General features: G+C 38.1%; 2 protein-coding genes across 2 annotated transcripts in view; both read right to left on the reverse strand.

The window, feature by feature from the left end:
• LOC142358645 (uncharacterized) overlaps positions 1 to 20,106 on the reverse strand; it is a 111,817-nt gene that overhangs the window by 56,078 nt on the left and 35,633 nt on the right. The window lies entirely within an intron of this gene.
• On the reverse strand, positions 16,583 to 19,618 carry LOC142334891 (uncharacterized). The gene is made up of 5 exons (XM_075383218.1): positions 18,817 to 19,618; positions 18,120 to 18,424; positions 17,415 to 17,814; positions 17,187 to 17,318; positions 16,583 to 16,932 (listed from the first exon to the last, which is right to left on the reverse strand). Exons 1-5 carry the CDS (start codon positions 19,616 to 19,618, stop codon positions 16,583 to 16,585), a joined length of 1,989 nt encoding a protein of 662 aa, XP_075239333.1.

Here is a 20,106-nt window from a genome sequence, read left to right on the forward strand (position 1 = left end):
GCTTGCCTAGGAAAAAAGTTAGTTTTGCAATCGGAAATATCGAGTTATTCGCTTATTTTATTTTCAAAAATATAGAAATTTTATCGGGTCAAGGAGTTGTTCAAATCTAACCAAACTGGGTATGGAGTATCCCGTGTGTACCTAGAGTCTAGAACAAAAAGAATTTTTGCTATAGCTTGCCTAGGAAAAAACTTCGTATTTCAATCGGAAATATCCAGTTATTCGCTTATTTTATTTTAAATAATTTTAAAAAATAGGTCTTTTTGATTAGGTCTTAGAGTTGTCCAAAGTGAACCAAACTCGGTATGGAGTTTTCCATGGGTATCTAGATGGTAAAACAAAAAGAATTGTTGCTATAGCTTGCCTAGGAAAAAAGTTAGTTTTGCAATCGGAAATATCGAGTTATTCGCTTATTTTATTTTCAAAAATATAGAAATTTTATCGGGTCAAGGAGTTGTTCAAATCTAACCAAACTGGGTATGGAGTATCCCGTGTGTACCTAGAGTCTAGAACAAAAAGAATTTTTGCTATAGCTTGCCTAGGAAAAAAGTTCGTATTTCAATCGGAAATATCCAGTTATTCGCTTATTTCATTTTAAATAATTTTAAAAAATAGGTCGTTTTGATTAGGTCTTAGAGTTGTCCAAAGTGAACCAAACTCGGTATGGAGTTTTCCATGGGTATCTAGATGGTAAAACAAAAAGAATTGTTGCTATAGCTTGCCTAGGAAAAAAGTTAGTTTTGCAATCGGAAATATCGAGTTATTCGCTTATTTTATTTTCAAAAATATAGAAATTTTATCGGGTCAAGGAGTTGTTCAAATCTAACCAAACTGGGTATGGAGTATCCCGTGTGTACCTAGAGTCTAGAACAAAAAGAATTTTTGCTATAGCTTGCCTAGGAAAAAAGTTCGTATTTCAATCGGAAATATCCAGTTATTCGCTTATTTTATTTTAAATAATTTTAAAAAATAGGTCTTTTTGATTAGGTCTTAGAGTTGTCCAAAGTGAACCAAACTCGGTATAGAGTATCCCGTGTGTACCTAGAGTGTAAAGCCAAAAAACTTTTTGCTTTTACTTGCCTAGGAAAAAAGTTAGTTTTTCATACGGAATATTGCAATTATTTCGAATAAAGAATTTTAAAAATAGGTCTTTTTCATCGGGTCAAGGAGTTGTTCAAATCAAACGAAACTCGGTATAGAGTATCCCGTGTGTACCTAGAGTCTAAAGCAAAAAGAATTTTTGCTATAGCTTGCCTAGGAAAAAAGTTCGTATTTCAATCGGAAATATCCAGTTATTCGCTTATTCGATTTTCAAAAATATAGAATTTTTATCGGGTCAAGGAGTTGTTCAAATCAAACCAAACTCGGTATAGAGTATTCCGTGTGTACCTAGAGTCTAGAACAAAAAGAATTTTTGCTATAGCTTGCCTAGGAAAAAAGTTCGTATTTCAATCGGAAATGTCCAGTTATTCGCTTATTCGATTTTAAAAAATATAGAAATTTTATCGGGTCAAGGAGTTGTTCAAATCTAACCAAACTCGGTATAGAGTATCCCGTGTGTACCTAGAGTCTAGAACAAAAAGAGGTTTGCTATAGCTTGTCTAGAAAAAAAGTTCGTATTACAATCGGAAATATCCAGTTATTCGCTTATTATATTTTCAAAAATATAGAAATTTTATCGGGTCAAGGAGTTGTTCAAATCTAACCAAACTGGGTATGGAGTATACCATGGGCAAGCAGAGTCTAAAACAAAAAGAATTTTGGCTATAGCTTGCCTAGGAAAAAAGTTAGTTTTTCATACGGAATTTTGCAATTATTTCGAATAACTTGAGATTATTGCATTTTAAAAATTGGTCTATTTCGTCGGATCAAGGAGTTGTTCAAATCGAATCAAACTCGGTATAGAGTATTCCGTGTGTACCTAGAGTCTAAAGCAAAAAGAATTTTTGTCATAGCTTGCCTAGGAAAAAAGTTAGTTTTTCATACGGAAATTTGCGAATTTCGCAAATAACGAATTTTAAAAATAGGCCGTTTTCATTGGGTCAAGGAGTTGTTCAAATCAAACGAAACTCGGTATAGAGTATCCCGTGTGTACCTAGAGTCTAGAACAAAAAGAGTTTTTGCTATAGCTTGTCTAGAAAAAAAGTTCGTATTTCAATCGGAAATATCCAGTTATTCGCTTATTATATTTTCAAAAATATAGAAATTTTATCGGGTCAAGGAGTTGTTCAAATCTAACCAAACTCAATATAGAGTATCCCGTGTGTACCTAGAGTGTAAAGCCTAAAGAATTTTTGCTTTTACTTGCCTAGGAAAAAAGTTAGTTTTTCATACGGAATATTGCAATTTTTCAAATTAGATTATTGAATTTCAAAAAATATGTCTTTCGGAAATTTCGACTTCGACTTTTTCGCTTTTATTTTTTCAAAGAGAAACTTTACTGGATCAAAGAGTTGTTGAAAGTGAACCGAATTGTTATCCCAGAATACCAGTAGTGTGTAGTTGTATAATAGAAAGAATGATCCGCCTAGCGTTCCTAGAAGAAAGTTATTATTTCACTCATTGCTTATTTTGTTTTCCAAACTAGTTATTTTTTATCTGGTGAAGAGTTTTTACACTTTCTCAAATACTTTTCAGTGAACATGTTGCAACAAACAACTATTGTTGTCAGGCAAAATGAAATTATTGCAGAAAGACCTCGTGCATCAAACTTGCGTCAAATTGAGGGGTTAGTTCAGGACAGTAGTTTGGAAGAGCAAGTGAAAGAACTAAAGGCTAAAGTAGAAGATCTTACGAGGCGCGTAAGACAACTCGAGCAAGCTGCCATTGAAACTGTCGATCTTACTGGAGACGACAGTTTTAGCACAACTGTCTCTGTTCATTCCGAAGATATGAGTCCTGTGGAAAATGGCTTTTGAAGGTCAATTTCTCTAAATTCAAGTAGATCAGACATATAGTTTTTGTTTTGTTGTGAACGTGGCTTATTCTTGCCTTGATGTTGCTTGTTATCATTGGTTGATTTAGCTAAAGTCATTAGTCTATGTTAGATTTTTTCAGAAGCACTTACATCCAGACAATTTTCAAATCAATTTTATTCTGATATAAACTCGTTTTTCCTGGCCTCACTTTTCGATATAATCCGCCCTGAAGTTTGTTTTATTCTGTTTAACGCTGATTTTGACTTTTTCAGATCATTGAAATGACTTCTCTGAATTGTTCGTTCGTGTGGTTGGTAATGTCAGCAAACAAAGATGATGCTAGGATAATTGACAAAAATTCGTCGTTGTGGGGCTCACTATCATATTATGAGAAATTGAGGAAATCAGAAGGGACAGTAGTAAACCTTCTCATAGGTGGCGCTGAAGTTCCCTATATAGTAGTAAAGCAAGGGATGGCAAACTTTGATAAGGATTTGGAGAATTTGAAAAAAGATCTGTCTATTCAACCTACCTCAGCGAACGTGAATCTTATGGAATCTAATGATGCCACTTCTCAGAAAGAGAGAGCTAAATTGTTACCGCAACCGCACTCATCCTCATCGTCATCCCAGCTGCCCCTGAATGATGACACAGTTTCCGTAACGGTAATTTTAATGTCATTTAAAATTATTCTAAAGATTTGGTTATTATCGTCGTAATTTAGTCACTATCGTGTTCTATTGTGGTTTTAAAATGAGCGCAAATGTTTTAATCAGTGCAGGTCTTTCATTTTTTGTTTGTTTAATTTACCATCAATTTCTGATCGATTTAGTGCTGCCAGGATCATCGTGCAATTGCAGAAGTACTCTTACAAAACGAAAAACGTTTTTATGAGGTCGTGGATATGATGCAGAAGTCCTCGAACCAGTCATCTGAGGAATTTGTGAACCTGAAGCAAAGTGTGGCCACTATTGTAAGGCAGATTTCAAGTTTTAAGTATGAGTTCGCATTTCTGATTCTCAGTGTTTTTGTTTTCACTAGGTGAACGACGTTTTTCATTCCATTGATGTAACCGAAAGTGTTCCTGACAAAAACGGGGATTCGGATGAAGAAATTGCGGCTGTAGACGCCGATGATACGAATTTGTTTCTTGCTGTAGAGAAGAATCCACCGGTTCAGTACGGATTAAATGGTCAAAATTTGGACAAGGTGTACAATGGCCATTTACCCTCACAATATGGAACTGCTCTTAGAAAATGGATTTTCGGAGTTATTGGACTGGCATTTGAAATGATCATGCCTGCAAAACATACTAAAGAAGGTCGAAAATGCGCTTCAAAGGAATCCATGCTAACGTTCTTCCGTGAGATTTTACAAATATTTTAAAATTACTTTTTCCTGATCTTAGGCATCCTAAATATAAGTTATGCAACCTATTAGTCAACATGTCTTTGCACTTATGAATGGAAAATTTGACCACTAGTTTTTTTTTATATTTGCCTAATATAACCTGTACAAACCCATAGTTAACATATTTTCTCTATGTTGTTGAAATGCTATTTTAAATTTTAGGAGCTGTTGAAAGAAAGTTCCCAAGAGACAAGTATCCAAAAGCAAAACTGCAAGCAAAGAACGCTGCTAATAGAACAGGGCTCAATGCTAGACAGCGGGTGCTGAGGACGGGCAAATACAGTGAGGCTGGTAAAGCTGAGAGAAATAAATCTCAGAAAGCAAAAAGAGCTCAAGGAAAGGATGCAAGTGCAGGGAACCAAGATTAGCTTGCATGTGATGATTTTTGACTTTGCTTGATGCCTGATTGCAGCCTAAATTGTAGCTTCATTATGTGAACGTTTTTGTTTTATATAGCTTTAGATTTTGTATTCATATTGTCACTTGTGAAAGTACTCCATTAGAAGCATGTCTTTGAAATTCCAGTTTTGTTTAAGTTTTGTATCAGATTTTTTTTTGAACTTTCTGTAGTTGATTCTTGTGCAGAGTTTTTGTCTCTTTCTTAAACCATTTCATGACAAATCACAGCAAAGGCGTAGTAGTTCCAGATTAACATATTTAGTTCTTGTCAAATGTTTAGTTTTCATGGTGTTAAAATTGTTAACAAAATTAATTTTTTCTCCGATCAAATTAAAACGGAATTTGTTTTTTTTTTCAGAACCATGTCTCAGACCAGAAAGTCAAATACCGGAAAGTCATCATCTGGCCGTCCTATTAAAGGCACACAATTCGATACTGATTCTGAGACAGTTGTTGAAAGATCTTTGCAAGAAGAGAACAGAGATACGAAGTTCCTCTTCTATTATTCGCAAGCTTTATTCTCTTGCTATCTGAACGCTGATAACTGGCCAGCCAAGACAACCACGGATTTCAAACTGTCTTTGAAGGCCGGAGAAAGGACTGACATGTGGCATCGATCCAAGCCGCAGAATTGTATCTTCTTGGGAAAGGGGCCATCAAAACTCGTGTCTGAGCACCAAAAACAGACATTGGACAGACTGAAAAGAGGGCTTCCCGCAACTCACGTACCGACTCAGGTTCAAAAGAGTGCAGCTGCCTTGCCTTCGAATACCGCAGATGGCGCTCGTGAAACGGCCACGGCAACACAAAGTTCGGGAAAACAGAAGGCTTCGAAGCCATGTAGAGCTCTTCTGTTTGACGATTCACCAACTGGTGTCAGCAACGAACCTGAGCCGACTGCAACGCAAGAAGAATCTAGGGCACAGTGCAGTGAAGTGTGCGACAACTTCAAAAAGTTTTTGGTGGGACACGAGCAGAGAATGGTCCGCTCTAGAGCAATTGCTGACGTCCTCAAAAACAACGCAGACAAAAGGAGACGCAAGGCTGTGAAGGAGATAGAAGAACTAGTAAGATAGCTTTTTCTTTCTGATCAGAATTCTTTATGGTGTATATATATATATATAGTAACATAAACTAGTTTTGATATGTTTTCATTCTGTGGAATTTGTTCTGATTCGATCTGTTTTTTGAAAGGTTTATTGTTCATTAAGGTAGAAGACCTCCGCGAAGCCAGATCCCTGACTCTGAAAGGATTTCAAAGTGTTGACGAAAACCCAGCCTTGCTGGCATTATACCCTACCAAATCGGTTGAGCATAATGGAGTCGATCTAAACAAAAGCATCAAAGCTGGCGCACATCCCTCGACACTCGGTAGAAATTTGAGGAGGACATTGTTTGGAGAGGACGGACTGACCGAAGATATGATAGAAAGTGAGAATTCCCCCAATCGCAAAGAAGCGAAAACAGAGCTCTGCATGCTTTTCAGAGGTAAAGGATTTGTACCCTTAAATTTTTTTTACAATAATCCAGTTTTCGCGATTAGATGTCCTCCAACCATTGAAAGATTTTTTGCAAATTCTGTCACACATTAATTTTTTTTAGATCTAGTGGAGCAAAAATACCCTCTCACCCCCCGACTGGCATACAAGAAAGCAAAAATGGCAGCTAATCAAGCAGGTTTGGAGAGAAAAAGTTTTTTGAATCGAAAAGACAATCTGGTAGCAGATGAATCTGAACAGAGGATGGAAGATGAAGATAATGAATTAGACGTCGTCTGCAGTTAATTACTACGTTATCTACTCCAATTTTTAAAGCAGAAAAACTTTGTCTGTAGACATTTAGCGTTTATGTTCTTACCTTGTTTGCTCCTTTATTTCAAGTATCCTCATTTCCTTAAATCCTGTACATTTTGTTTCAATGGTTTTACTCTTCAAATGAATTTTTGATACGATGTGATCTATCTTGCATTATGTTATTTGATCTCGTGTTTGAGTGGAATGAAATAGGGGTTTAAAGTTTCGTTTGATTTAGCCTTCTGGTTGTTTATCTTTTGATTTACTTGTTTAAAGTTTTTATGTGTTTTGGATATTAGCTGTACTTTTTCAGTTGATGTGCAAATTTTTTGATAGAGAAATCAGAGAGTTGTTTATATAGATTTACTTGTTTAAACTGTTCATGTGTTTCGGATATTAGATGTATCTGTTCAGGCGATGTGCTATTTTTCTGGATAGAGAAATCAGAGAGTTGTTTATTGATATACCTGTTCAAAGTATTTATGAATTTTGGATATCAGATTTACTTTTTCAGTTGATGTGCTGATTTTTTGATAGAGAAATCAGAGTTGTATATATTGAGTTAATTGTTTAAAGTATATGTGTTTCGGATATTAGATGTTATTCTACAGGTGATGTGCTAATCTTTTGGATAAAGAAATCAGAGAGCTGTTTATATTTATATACCTGTTCAAAGTATTTATGAATTTTGGATATTAGATTTACTTTTTCAGTTGATGTGCTGATTTTTTGATAGGAGAAATCAACGAATATCTAATTGAGAGTTTTATCGACTGTTTTTCTAGCAGTTTTCAATCATAATGTGTTCTTTTTTTGGTTTTGTCGCCAGTTACTCAGCTGAAATGTTTCTCTTATAACGGTTCCTATTAAGGGTGACTCAACGCAAATTTTAATTTTAGTGTTTTTAAGATATGGACTTTTGTGAAAAATTTTGCCTAGTCGAAGACGCTGTGTCAAAGCGCTTTATCAGTGATACTGTTGTGGTTCCACATGCCTTAACATCAATGATTTCCGATGAAGACTTCTGCCATCTCCAAGCATCTGACCGTCAGTTCTTGAAACTATACAACGATATGATAAGTATTTATACGGCAGCATACGAGGCTGGCTTTCGTATTGAACCAGATAGCTTTGGTGGGTTCTGCCTGGTTAATAGAAGTGGTCGCACTATCAAATCTGGAGTTATTGATAGCACTGTAGGACTACTTGCCAAAAAACCACCGAATCGTGAAACTGATGAATGGTCGATAATGGAAGGGGAAAGACTTATGGTTGGAGTTGCTAGGTGGGTAAACCATTCCTGTCGACCAAATTGCGACTATTACATGAGTGGAGGTTTTAATGGAAGGCCTTGTGTTCGACTTCGAGCACTTCAGGAAATTCCAGACGGTTCCCAGTTGATGGCATTTTACAGTTCAAACTATTTTGGTGAAGATAATGTTGACTGCCTCTGTGGACATAACGATTTGCATGGCCTGAAAGTCAATGATGTTGAAACTGATACTTTGTGTTGCAGTCAAATCTCGGAAAGCAAGAAACGAAGACGCGTCCTACCACGAATCAAATTTCAAGAGCGTTCTACTGTTTTAGAGGGTTTCATCAACTTTTATGACGAATGTTCAAATTTAAGCACTACCTCCTTGGAAAGCAGCCTTGAAATAAATTTTCCCGTCAATATTGGGGAACAAATACCAGGAATTGTCGTTTCTGAACCTGAGTTTGATCAACTCTCAGATATTGATGTGTGTGATACGGATTTGTTTGAAAGTGAGGTTGACGCGAGTGCTGCTCTCATCAGGAACAGCAGCTCATCCTCTGGTTCAAGCGAAAAATATAGCTTTAATTTTAATCAACGAAGCTCTCAACCGTTAAATCACGTGAATGACGTCTTTCCAGTTAATTTAGCAGCGTCGTTGGTTGCTTTGGTGGCAAAACATAATGGGTCAGATGCTCTGCTTAATGATTTGCTGAAGCGCGATCAAGCCCTTTTTGGCGATTCTGCTCTTACGCCATGGTCAGTTAGGAGCCAATTTCAAGAAGTATGTCAGCAATACCAATCGAGCAAGAAGGTTTCTCCAAATGGTGAACTAATTTTATTGAATTTTCGATCCTTGTTGATGGACATAGTTATTAAGTCTCTTCCCGATATGTTATTGTACGCAAGGAGCAAAGATGTTAATGAAGATATTCTGTTACCTGAGTTGAAAATTACTGATGGAAAATTGTCAATAAGGCTGCTTGTAAATACAGACGGTGCTGTTGTTTCTAAGTCACCGGTGTTATCCGCTTGGCCACTATTTTTAGCTATTGCTGACCTTCCACCGAGAAAAAGACAAGCTTTCGAGAACATAATGCTCGGTTCTCTCTTTGTTGGCTCAGGGTATCCTGATTTTCATTGTATTTTTGCTCACATTAAAAAAGAGTTGTCTGTGAGTGAGTATATTGACTTTGAAGGACAAAAGTTAGCCGTTTCTTTTAAACCGATCCTGTTGATTGCTGACTTGATAGCAAAAGCAAAGGTGCTGAAAATGAAGCAATGTAACGGCTACTACGGTTGCACTCTCTGTACGCAAAGGGGAACCCACTATGCTGGTGCCCATCAATACCCTCATGACCAACCAATTGTTATGAGGTCGGCTGATTCGCATTTGATCAATATTCGTGAATTAGAAAGCAGAAGCATAGAGAAGATGAAATCTAAGCATGGTCCTGAAAATGATTGCGAGATTCGAACGCAAGGTGTGAAAGGAAGGAGCGAAATTCTTTCACTCATTCCAAATCAGCCGCTGAGCTCGCCAGTTGACCCGATGCATCAACTGTTTTTAGGTGTCTCGAAAGAATTGTTTCTTTTTTTCTACGATAAGATGCATTCTGCTGAAAAACGTGAACTGAACGAATTTATTTCATCGCTCAAGCTCCCACATGAGTTTAAAAACTCTGTGCGATCTTAAGATGCGCTGCATACCCTCAAAGCTAAAGAACTCAAGTTTGTACTCTTTTATTTGTCACCGGTTGCTTTTCCTCCCTTCTTTCATAGTGAAGACAGAGTTAGTGACGAAATTGATCTTAAAAAGCTGGTCTTTGCAATCCGCAGCTTGTTCGATACAATCGCAAACGCCGATTTTTGCGACAGACTTTTGAATGAGTTCTGCCGTAGCATGGCTGAAAAAACGGAGAAAATGGAATCAATAAACTTCCATCTCTTAAGGCACTTGGGATGGCAGGCCAAGAATATCGGACCTCTGTTCACCACATCGGCCTCAATGTTTGAATCGAGAAACCGCCTGTTAATTGCACCGTTGACAGGAACTGTGAATCAGTGCCAATTGATGACTTCGAGATTTATCCGTGCAAAGTTTGTTTTGAAAATGGACTTGAGGGAGGACTGTTTGAGCTCAGCGATAAAAGATTTCCGGGGAAATAAGAAGATCGACGAAGTCTTTGCTTTTGTTGACAGCCCAGAAACTAAAAAATTTCAGGAAGTTCATCCAGATGCAGAGCTATTTTGCCGAACATTTCACAAGTTTTACCTCGGTTCCGCATCATATGGTCGCGGCTCAGATGCCGACAACTACGTTGCTGCCAAATTGGGAGATGTTTTTATTGGCGAAATACTGTTCTTTTACAAAAAAGACAGCTCAACACATTGCGTTCTTCAGAAATTTGAGATAGTCAGGAGAATTAAATTGGTGAAAACTAATTTTGAGACAGATCTTCCATTCGGATTTGTTGTTGGTGACCCGAAGGAGACCATTGAAATTCCTATAAATGCTATAAAGAGCAAATTGTTTCGTTTTCAGTTCAAAAATACAGTGTATATGATTACAATGTTGAAACATTACGAGCACAATTAATTCATCCGCTTGAAAAAGGTTGACTTTGACTGCTTGCATTTGTTATAGCCTTTTTCTTAATTTTTGTACGGTTTTTGATGTTCATATAAAGCATTCGAATTTGTTTACATTAATTACTATAGTTTTCCTAAAGATTTAGTCTGAAATTTGAAACTTATCGATAAAGTTTTTTTACATTCGAGTTACATAACATAAACATATACAATTTTGTATACAATTTAGACAATTTCTATACAATTTTTTTAAGCTGTTCTGCAGATGTTAGAAAACTTAACAATGGTCTTTTTGTCTGTATGTATGTATGTATGTATGTATGTATATGTATGTGTATGTATGTATGTATGTATGTATGTATCTAAAACAAAAAGAATTTTCGCTATAGCTTGCCTAGGAAAAAAGTTAGTATTTCATACGGAAATTTGCAATTATTTCGAATAACTTGAGATTATTAAATTTTAAAAATAGGCCGTTTTCATTGGGTCAAGGACTTGTCCAAATTGTACCAAACTCGGTATGGATTATCCCCTGTCTAATTAGAGTGTAAAAAAAAAAGAATTTTTGCAATAACTTGCCTAGGAAAAAAGTTAGCTTTTTATATGGAAGTTTTCGAGTATTTCGAATATTTAATTTCATAAATAGGCCGTTTTCATCGGGTCAAGGACTTGTCCAAATTGTACCAAACTCTGTATGGAGTATCCCCAGTGTAATTAGAGTGTAAAGCTTAAAAAATTTTTGCTATAGCTTGCCTAGGAAAAAATTTAGTTTTGCAATCGGAAATATCGAGTTATTCGCTTATTCTATTTTCAAAAATATAGAAATTTTATCGGGTCAAGGAGTTGTTCAAATCGAATCAAACTCGGTGTGGAGTATCTTAGGTCTACTTAGAGTGTAAAACAGAAGAAATTTTTGGTATAGCTTGCCTAGGAAAAAGTTAGTTTTTCATACGGAATTTTGCAATTATTTCGAATAACTTGAGATTATTGAATTTTAAAAATTGGTCTATTTCGTCGGATCAAGGAGTTGTTCAGATCGAATCAAACTCGGTATAGAGTATTCCGTGTGTACCTAGAGTCTAAAGCAAAAAGAATTTTTGTCATAGCTTGCCTAGGAAAAAAGTTAGTTTTTCATACGGAAATTTGCGAATTTCGCAAATAACGAATTTTAAAAATAGGTCTTTTTCATCGGGTCAAGGAGTTGTTCAAATCAAACCAAACTCGGTATAGAGTATTCCGTGTGTACCTCGAGTCTAAAGCAAAAAAAAATTTTTGTCATAGCTTGCCTAGGAAAAAAGTTAGTTTTTCATACGGAAATTTTCGATTATTTCGAATAAAGAATTTTAAAAATAGGTCTTTTTCATCGGGTCAAGGAGTTGTTCAAATCAAACCAAACTCGGAATAGAGTATCCCGTGTGTACCTAGAGTCTAGAACAAAAAGAATTTTGCTATAGCTTGCCTAGGAAAAAAGTTCGTATTTCAATCGGAAATATCCAGTTATTCGCTTATTTTATTTTAAATAATTTTAAAAAATAGGTCTTTTTGATTAGGTCTTAGAGTTGTCCAAAGTGAACCAAACTCGGTATGGAGTTTTCCATGGGTATCTAGATGGTAAAACAAAAAGAATTGTTGCTATAGCTTGCCTAGGAAAAAAGTTCGTATTTCAATCGGAAATATCCAGTTATTCGCTTATTCTATTTTAAAAAGTATAGAAATTTTATCGGGTCAAGGAGTTGTTCAAATGAAACCAAACTCGGTATAGAGTATTCCGTGTGTACCTAGAGTCTAGAACAAAAAGAATTTTTGCTATAGCTTGCCTAGGAAAAAAGTTCGTATTTCAATCGGAAATATCCAGTTATTCGCTTATTCGATTTTCAAAAATATAGAAATTTTATCGGGTCAAGGAGTTGTTCAAATGAAACCAAACTCGGTATAGAGTATTCCGTGTGTACCTAGAGTCTAGAACAAAAAGAATTTTTGCTATAGCTTGCCTAGGAAAAAAGTTCGTATTTCAATCGGAAATATCCAGTTATTCGCTTATTCTATTTTAAAAAATATAGAAATTTTATCGGGTCAAGGAGTTGTTCAAATCAAACCAAACTCGTTATGGAGTATCCCATGTGTACCTAGAGTCTAGAACAAAAAGAATTTTTGCTATAGCTTGCCTAGAAAAAAAGTTCGTATTTCAATCGGAAATATCCAGTTATTCGCTTATTCTATTTTAAAAAATATAGAAACTTTATCGGGTCAAGGAGTTGTTCAAATCAAACCAAACTCGTTATGGAGTATCCCATGTGTACCTAGAGTCTAGAACAAAAAGAATTTTTGCTATAGCTTGCCTAGGAAAAAAGTTAGTTTTGCAATCGGAAATATCCAGTTATTCGCCTATTCTATTTTCAAAAATATAGAAATTTTATCGGGTCAAGGAGTTGTTCAAATCTAACCAAACTGGGTATGGAGTATACCATGGGCAAGTAGAGTCTAGAACAAAAAGAATTTTGGCTATAGCTTGCCTAGGAAAAAAGTTCGTATTTCAATCGGAAATATCGACATATTCGCTTATTATTCGCTTATTCTATTTTCAAAAATATAGAAATTTTATCGGGTCAAGGAGTTGTTCAAATCAAACCAAACTCGGTATAGAGTATTCCGTGTGTACCTAGAGTCTAGAACAAAAAGAATTTTTGCTATAGCTTGCCTAGGAAAAAAGTTTGTATTTCAATCAGAAATATCCAGTTATTCGCTTATTCGATTTTAAAAAATATAGAAATTTTATCGGGTCAAGGAGTTGTTCAAATCTAACCAAACTGGGTATGGAGTATCCCGTGTGTACCTAGAGTCTAGAACAAAAAGAATTTTTGCTATAGCTTGCCTAGGAAAAAAGTCTATTTCAGTCTTACTATTATTCTAAGGTGAGGGCCTCGGGCCCGCTTGAGGTGCACCCCCCCCCCTGCCCCGTTGAGACGCCGGTTAGTCGGTTTCCCCCCCCCCGCTGGGATTTTGTGCACCTCATTTGTGGGGACGTGAGTTTTTTTCCGACAGTACGGTTACCAGCATCAGACGGTTATCATCCAGAACAGACCCCTGATCATTCTATTCCCATCCGGAAGCGACCTCTGATCATACTATTGTGCGCTCGAAAGGGGCCTATGATCATACCATTCCCATCCGGAAGCGACCTTTGATCATACCATTCCCATCCGCAAGTGACCCCTGATCATACTATTCCCATCCGGAAGCGACCTCTGATCATACTATTGTGCGCTCGAAAGGGGCCTATGATCATACCATTCCCATCCGGAAGTGACCCCTGATCATACCATTCCCATCCGGAAGTGACCTCTGATCATACCATCCCCATCCGGAAGTGACCTCTGATCATACCATCCCCATCCGGAAGTGACCCCTGATCATACTATTCCCATCCGCAAGCGACCTCTGATCATACCATTCCCATCCGAGGTGACCTCTGATCATACCATTCCCATCCGGAAGTGACCTCTGATCATACCATCCCCATCCGGAAGTGACCTCTGATCATACCATCCCCATCCGAAAGTGACCCCTGATCATACTATTCCCATCCGCAAGCGACCTCTGATCATACCATTCCCATCCGAAGTGACCTCTGATCATACCATTCCCATCCGGAAGTGACCTCTGATCATACCATTCCCATCCGCAATTGACCCCTGATCAGACTATTCCCATCCGGAACCAAAACCCAGACCCTGTAATTATGGTCTGGGAACACACCGTGTGCGTTGAACTTCGGATGATCAGAGGTCACTTCCGGATGGCACCTCAACCTGGGTTACATTTCTTACCGTATTAATTTAAATTAAACACATCTATGTCAAATTTGACAACGCGAGCAGTTTCATATTTTACTAAAATTTAGAACTTTAAAGAGTCTCTAAAATTACTGAGAAATTAATAACTTCTTGAACTGAAAAAAATCCTATTGTGGCTATTTATTGGTCAGACATCTATAAAAATCCGAACCGACTTATAACTGAAAATGAAGACGCTATGCATGATATTCTTCTTGTTTTTGGGATGCTTTTCTGTTGTACAAAATCGAATTCGAAGATATTTAGCTGAACTTTGGAACCTGCAAACAACCAAAAATTTAAATATTTAGAATTGAGCTGTAGTAAAAAAAATCTGAATGCGTTCTGAACATTCTTTAAACAAAAAGTATTACAAATGTTCGAAAACTTAAAAGTAAGAAAAAAACCATTCCAGCCAGTTGCCAGGTATGAGTTGGAAGAATTACGAAATAGGCATCCAAAAGCAATTTTTAAAATGTAATACAATTTATGAAGTGCTTGATGGTTTTCGATTTGTAGTCTTTTCATATATTCTTATGTTATACGGCGCTGGTATCTTAAAAAACTGCTAAAAGAGGAGCCAAGGTAAAGGCATGAACCTCCGACTCCGAGTGATGACGGAACCGAGAATGGTCCATCAACACTGCCTTTTTCAGTATGACACTTGCACTTTCTACCTTGAAAATTACAAGCAGATCCAAACTACTAAGTTTTAAAAATTAAGCTACTGTTAAAGTCCAATGTTCGTAAAGGGAAGTCAACGTTTTAATATAGAAGTCAATGTTCAAAAACAAATGTCAAAAATTATATCATGAAAATACATTCTTTACCTAACAACCTCTGTAGAATACCAGTAGTTCTCTTCGAGTCGTAAAAACATACAGCTCAAACGATGACGCGTTAGTCCGCAAAAAATGAAATGTTATAATATCTCTCACTACGCCGCGGCTTTCAGGTTTGTTGAGCATTCTGGTTAAATTTTACAATCTGAAAGCAGTGAAGAGCTTTGCGCAAATTATTGAAGATATTATGCAAAATTTTTTGAAAACAAACTGCACCAGGGGATTCTTAAAAGTCCTTATGAATGAAATAATAAGTGAAATAAAAATCTATTACAACGGTCCGCGATAAACAATTGTGACTAATTGTTAATTCAGGTAAGGTCAAACTCCAAAAAACTTGAGAAATCTGTCTGTAATATCATAAAAAGGCTGCATCACTAAATCATTTTCTATATTTTTATTTAAAAAATTATCTAATATGTCTATTTTCAATTGTTATCTAATAAAGGTAAAAAATTTGTCGACTCGATTTTTTAATATTAATTCATTAGTTTTGAGAGTTGAACTGCTCACAACATTGTATACGATGATAAATGAACAGTTTTCGGCTAAAAATAGTGTTGCGGCTAATCCAGAATCTCAACGGAACCCAATCATCACGGCCTGGTTCTCGAGTTTTACGCCGGCCTGGTTCTTCACTCGGTTGCAATCGACTAACACTCGCGTAGTAACTATTAGTCGCTCAGTTGTAATAAAGGACTGTAGCTTTAATTTTTTGTGATTGAAGTTAAGAAAATCCTTAGTGATAATCTATGTCCAATCTCGTGCTGAAGGTTGTAAGGCTTCAGCCCAAAGCTAGTACTGTTGCTAACTTTGTGTTAAGAAAGCTCAACTAACTTATAACGCGCGAGATCTTAAGATCTAGCAAAACTTAGATCAAAGACTAATTTTGATGAAGAATATAATCGATCTGAGAGCCAACTGCTCTTGGTAACAATTTCTAATGGTTCTAAATACAATATGGTTGCACTATTCAAACAATTGGGTTAAAGTAAATGATCCGCTAAATATCATTTATAACATCACTGTCACTGATCTCTGATTGGTTAATCGAATAAAGTGATTTAAGTCAATGTTTACATAGTAAATGTCAAATTACCGCACTATTTGCTTTCGTTGACACCAGCACTGATGGTAAGTACGTAACACTGGATGCCTCACATGTATGATAAATGACCTTTAATAAACACCTAAGGGATCATAGAATTAAAGGGATCATAGAATTAACAATTCAAGAAATTTAACAATAAATGAAGAAATATCCAAAAAAGCACTTTTTGCACCATATAAGTGCTAATAGCCACACTTGTAGGTATGATGCAATAATGTTCGTTGGCTCCATGGATAGCTTAGGGGTTACCCTAACCGTGTGCTTAAACCTTGGGTTGCTCAGGTCTTCCCTTCCAAAAATCGGGGGTGGAGAAATTTTCAGTCCCAAGTATTTGAGTTTTGATTTCATTTTGGTTGGTCTGACTGCTCATGTTTCTGTTCTTTAGTGGCGCCAACATCGCCGTCCCTGTTTTCGTTCTCGGAAACACCATCATAAGACTGGCGCCAATTTCACTACCGGCCTGTTGAATTCGACATGTGCCATCTTGACTCTCGCTGATTGTACGACGCCATCGTGGCCTTTAAAGACTTGGATGCCTCGTCCCATCTTGTACTCAGATCGTCTCACTGACTCGCCTACCATCCAAACAAGTTCTCCTTCTTTCAGGTTTCTCACATGTTCCTTTGACCACTTTGACCTCTGGTTCCATTGTGGAAGATATTCACGGGTCCATCTCTTCCAGATCATGCAGGCATACGCTTGAGCCGTTTTGAAGGATTTTCTCAGGTCATGGTAGCGCTCGCTGGATGGCATAAATGGTGCACTTGCACTTTCTCGTCCTAGCAAGAAGTGATTTGGTGTAAGGGCTGTCAGATCCTCTGGACCGTCAGTTACTGCTGTCAGAGGTCTTGTGTTGAGAGTTTGTCCCACAAGACACATGGTTGTACTGAGTACCTCGTTTGTGAGGCTTCGGTGGTCCAAGATTGCAATCAAGACCTTCTTGCAACTTTGAACTAGTCTTTCCAGATTCCACCAAAGTGGGGCACTCCAGGAGGGTTGAATTTCCAAATGATCTTTTTCTGAGCTAAGTCACCTTCAATTTTAGCTCTGTCCCATTCGTCCATGAATGCTTTGAGTTCCTTGGCAGCTCCGACTAAGTTAGTGCCGTTGTCGCTGATGATGGTACTTGGGTAGCCACGTTGTGTGATGAATCTTGTCACTGCCGCTAGACATGACTCGGTGTCCAATGACTGGGCAACTTCGATGTGTACTGCTCTGGTTGTCAGAAAAGTGAAGAGGCAGCACCATCTCTTCAAGGTACGCCGTAGGAATTTCACTTCAATGGGTCCGAAGTAATCGACTCCGGTATGGGTGAATGGGAAAACATATTCATCAAGTCGCTCTCGTGGTAGGTCCGCCATTGGTGGGTGGATTGGGTTGGCGTTCCTGTGTCTGCATCTGATACATTTCGACTTGAGTTTTCGTAACGAATTTCGTAGTCCAATGATCTCTTGTTGAAGCACGTTTCTCACGTATTCTGTGCCTTCGTGTAGGTCGTCACGGTGAACTCTCTCCAACAGAAGTTGTACTACTGGATGCTTCGCTGTCAACAGTATTGGATGCTTTGCATTGTAATCGAGGTTTGAATGCTTTAGTCGACCTTTCACTCGAATTGTTTTATCCTCCACTATGAATGGTGACAATTTGGCAATATTCAATGTCTTGGAGATTTAATGGCTGTTTGTTATCGACTTCGAAACATTCGGGAAGCTTTCGGCTTGAACAAATCGCAACATAAACTGTTCTGCTCCATGGATCTCGTCTGCTTTGAGAGGTCCCTTCTGCTTCGCCTTGAACATCATGCAGTAGGCAATAAAGTTTCTGATTCTATTAAAGCTGCTGTAGCGGTCCGAATCAAATGCTTGATGTAATTTAGTTTCTGCAGCTACAGTAACTTCGCTTGGCACCACGGCTTTGGCCATTTTTCTTCATCTGCGTGGAGCCATGCCGGCCCGTTTAACCACACGGACTCCTTGAGGCCTTCGATAGACATTCCTCTAGTGCCGATGTCCGCAGGGTTCTCGATGCATTTAACATGTCTCCATTGATACATGGAAGAGCTCTCCAGTATTTCTGCTGCTCTGTTTGCAACAAACACTTGTTGCTTCTTGTGAGCTGATTGTAGCCACTGCAGTACCGTTGATGAATCAGTCCAAAGATAGACTTTGTCAATTTTCACGTCATGTTCTCTCACTATCTGCCTCTTTAGACGAACTCCGTAAACTGCGGCTTGAAGTTCTAACTTCGGAATCGTCGTGTGTCTGATGGGTGCTACCCAGCATTTTCCAGTTACATAGGTCAGTTTTAGCGTTGTTTCATCCTGCAGATAAGATATGCCACTATGCACATCGCTTCTTCTGATGCATCTGAAGATGTGGAGTCTCAACTTTGTACATCTGTTTTCGAAATAAAGTCGATTTATTGACATCGTCCTTATTTCTCTCAACTCAGAGCACCAATCACTGAACAGTTTTGAGTTTTCTGCTGACAATTCCTTGTCCCATGCTTGTCCCATTGCTGCCCAAATGCCTTTGAGCAGAAACCGCATTCGTATCGTGAACATATCTCCAGTGGGTCAAACACTGCTGAGACAAAGGATAGGACAATTCTCTGAGTTATTTTTGCTGGAACCTCTTGCTCAGTTCCACGACAGACAATGAGACTATCTGTGTCCACATTCCAGTTTAGTCCAAGTATTGATGATAATTGTGGTTCAGCTTCGAAAGTTTTCACAACTTTCGTTGATCTGTCTGTCTCTGAGATCTGTGACTTGACCTTTTCGTCACTTGTTATCCATTTCGTCAGTTTAAATCCACCTTTGCTGAGTACGTCTCTGAATTTCTGGTAGATTTGGGTTGCTTCTTGAGGTGTTCTGACTGATTTAAGGAAGTCGTCCATGTAGAAGTTGCGCTGAACCGTTCTGACGAGATTTTCGTCGTTGTTCGCGTTATCTTTCGCCACTTGATGCAGAGCGTACTTTGCACAAGTTGGCGAGCTCTTCGCCCCAAAAAGGTGTCGTGTACACTCGTAAACTTCTATTCGCTGTTCTGGATTGTCTCTCCAGAGAAAGCGTAGGCATCGGCTGTCAGCGCCTGGGACACCAATTTGAAGAAACATCGCTTCTATGTCGGCTGATAGCGCTATTTGATGTTCTCGGAATCGAAAAATTATTCCGACCAGACTCTGTAGCAGGTCTGGTCCAGAGAGAAGTTTATCGGTGAGTGCCACACCTTGATACTGGACTGCCGCATTGCACACTCTTCTGACTTTCTCCGGCTTATGCGGGTTGATGACGGGATGATGTGGCAAATACCATTGTAGTTCGTCTCTGGTTTCGTTCAGTTCAGTTTGGTCGATTTTGCGAACGTAACCAGCTTTGACATCGGTGTCAATTGTTTCCTGATACCGTTGTCGTAACGTATCATCCTTCTGTAGACGTTTTTCTAGGGACCTGAGTTGCCCCATTGCAGAGTAGAAGTTGTTCGGCAACTTCACTTCGTCCTCTCGCCACAGAAGTCCAACATCGTATCTTTCACCCGTGAATCGCGTAGTTTGTTCTAACGTCTTGATTGCTCGTTGTTCGTCTTTTGAATGGCCAGTGACATCGCAGTTGGAGGCGTAGGACTTACTCGAGCAATCCCACCACTTACTCTCCCACCGCTAGGCGTAAGTATCCCACCACTTACTCAACTGGCTTGCTAGTTTCTCTTCTGACACTGAGGTTGCTGTAGTAGCAAGAGTTGCTGCTTGCTTCGCTGGTAGGGGTCCGCTTAAGGCACATCATATTTTCGATTTCACTGCCCACGGTGCAGCCTTGTCGTCTGACCTCTTAAACTCTAATGGGTGATGGATGTCATAGCAGTCTTGTCCAAGAATAACTTGAACTTCGTTTAGATTGTAGCTCTGATTCGGCAAGTTCTTCAAATGTGGGTAACGGTCTTTCAATTCCTGCA

The sequence above is a fragment of the Convolutriloba macropyga genome, chromosome 2 (assembly GCF_964194025.1).
Source record: "Convolutriloba macropyga chromosome 2, txConMacr16.3, whole genome shotgun sequence".
Taxonomy (NCBI): domain Eukaryota; kingdom Metazoa; phylum Xenacoelomorpha; order Acoela; family Convolutidae; genus Convolutriloba; species Convolutriloba macropyga.

Excerpts from the sequence above, each read along its gene's own strand:
- LOC142334891 (XM_075383218.1), bottom strand. The coding sequence starts at position 19,618 with ATGGGGCAACTCAGGTCCCTAGAAAAACGTCTACAGAAGGATGATACG. Across the intron at positions 17,319-17,414 it reads TGAAGTGAAATTCCTACGGC|CGGCAGTGACAAGATTCATC; the intron begins GTACCTTGAAGA and ends AGTCATGTCTAG. Across the intron at positions 16,933-17,186 it reads GGACAGAGCTAAAATTGAAG|GACGAGAAAGTGCAAGTGCA; the intron begins GTGACTTAGCTC and ends ACTTCTTGCTAG.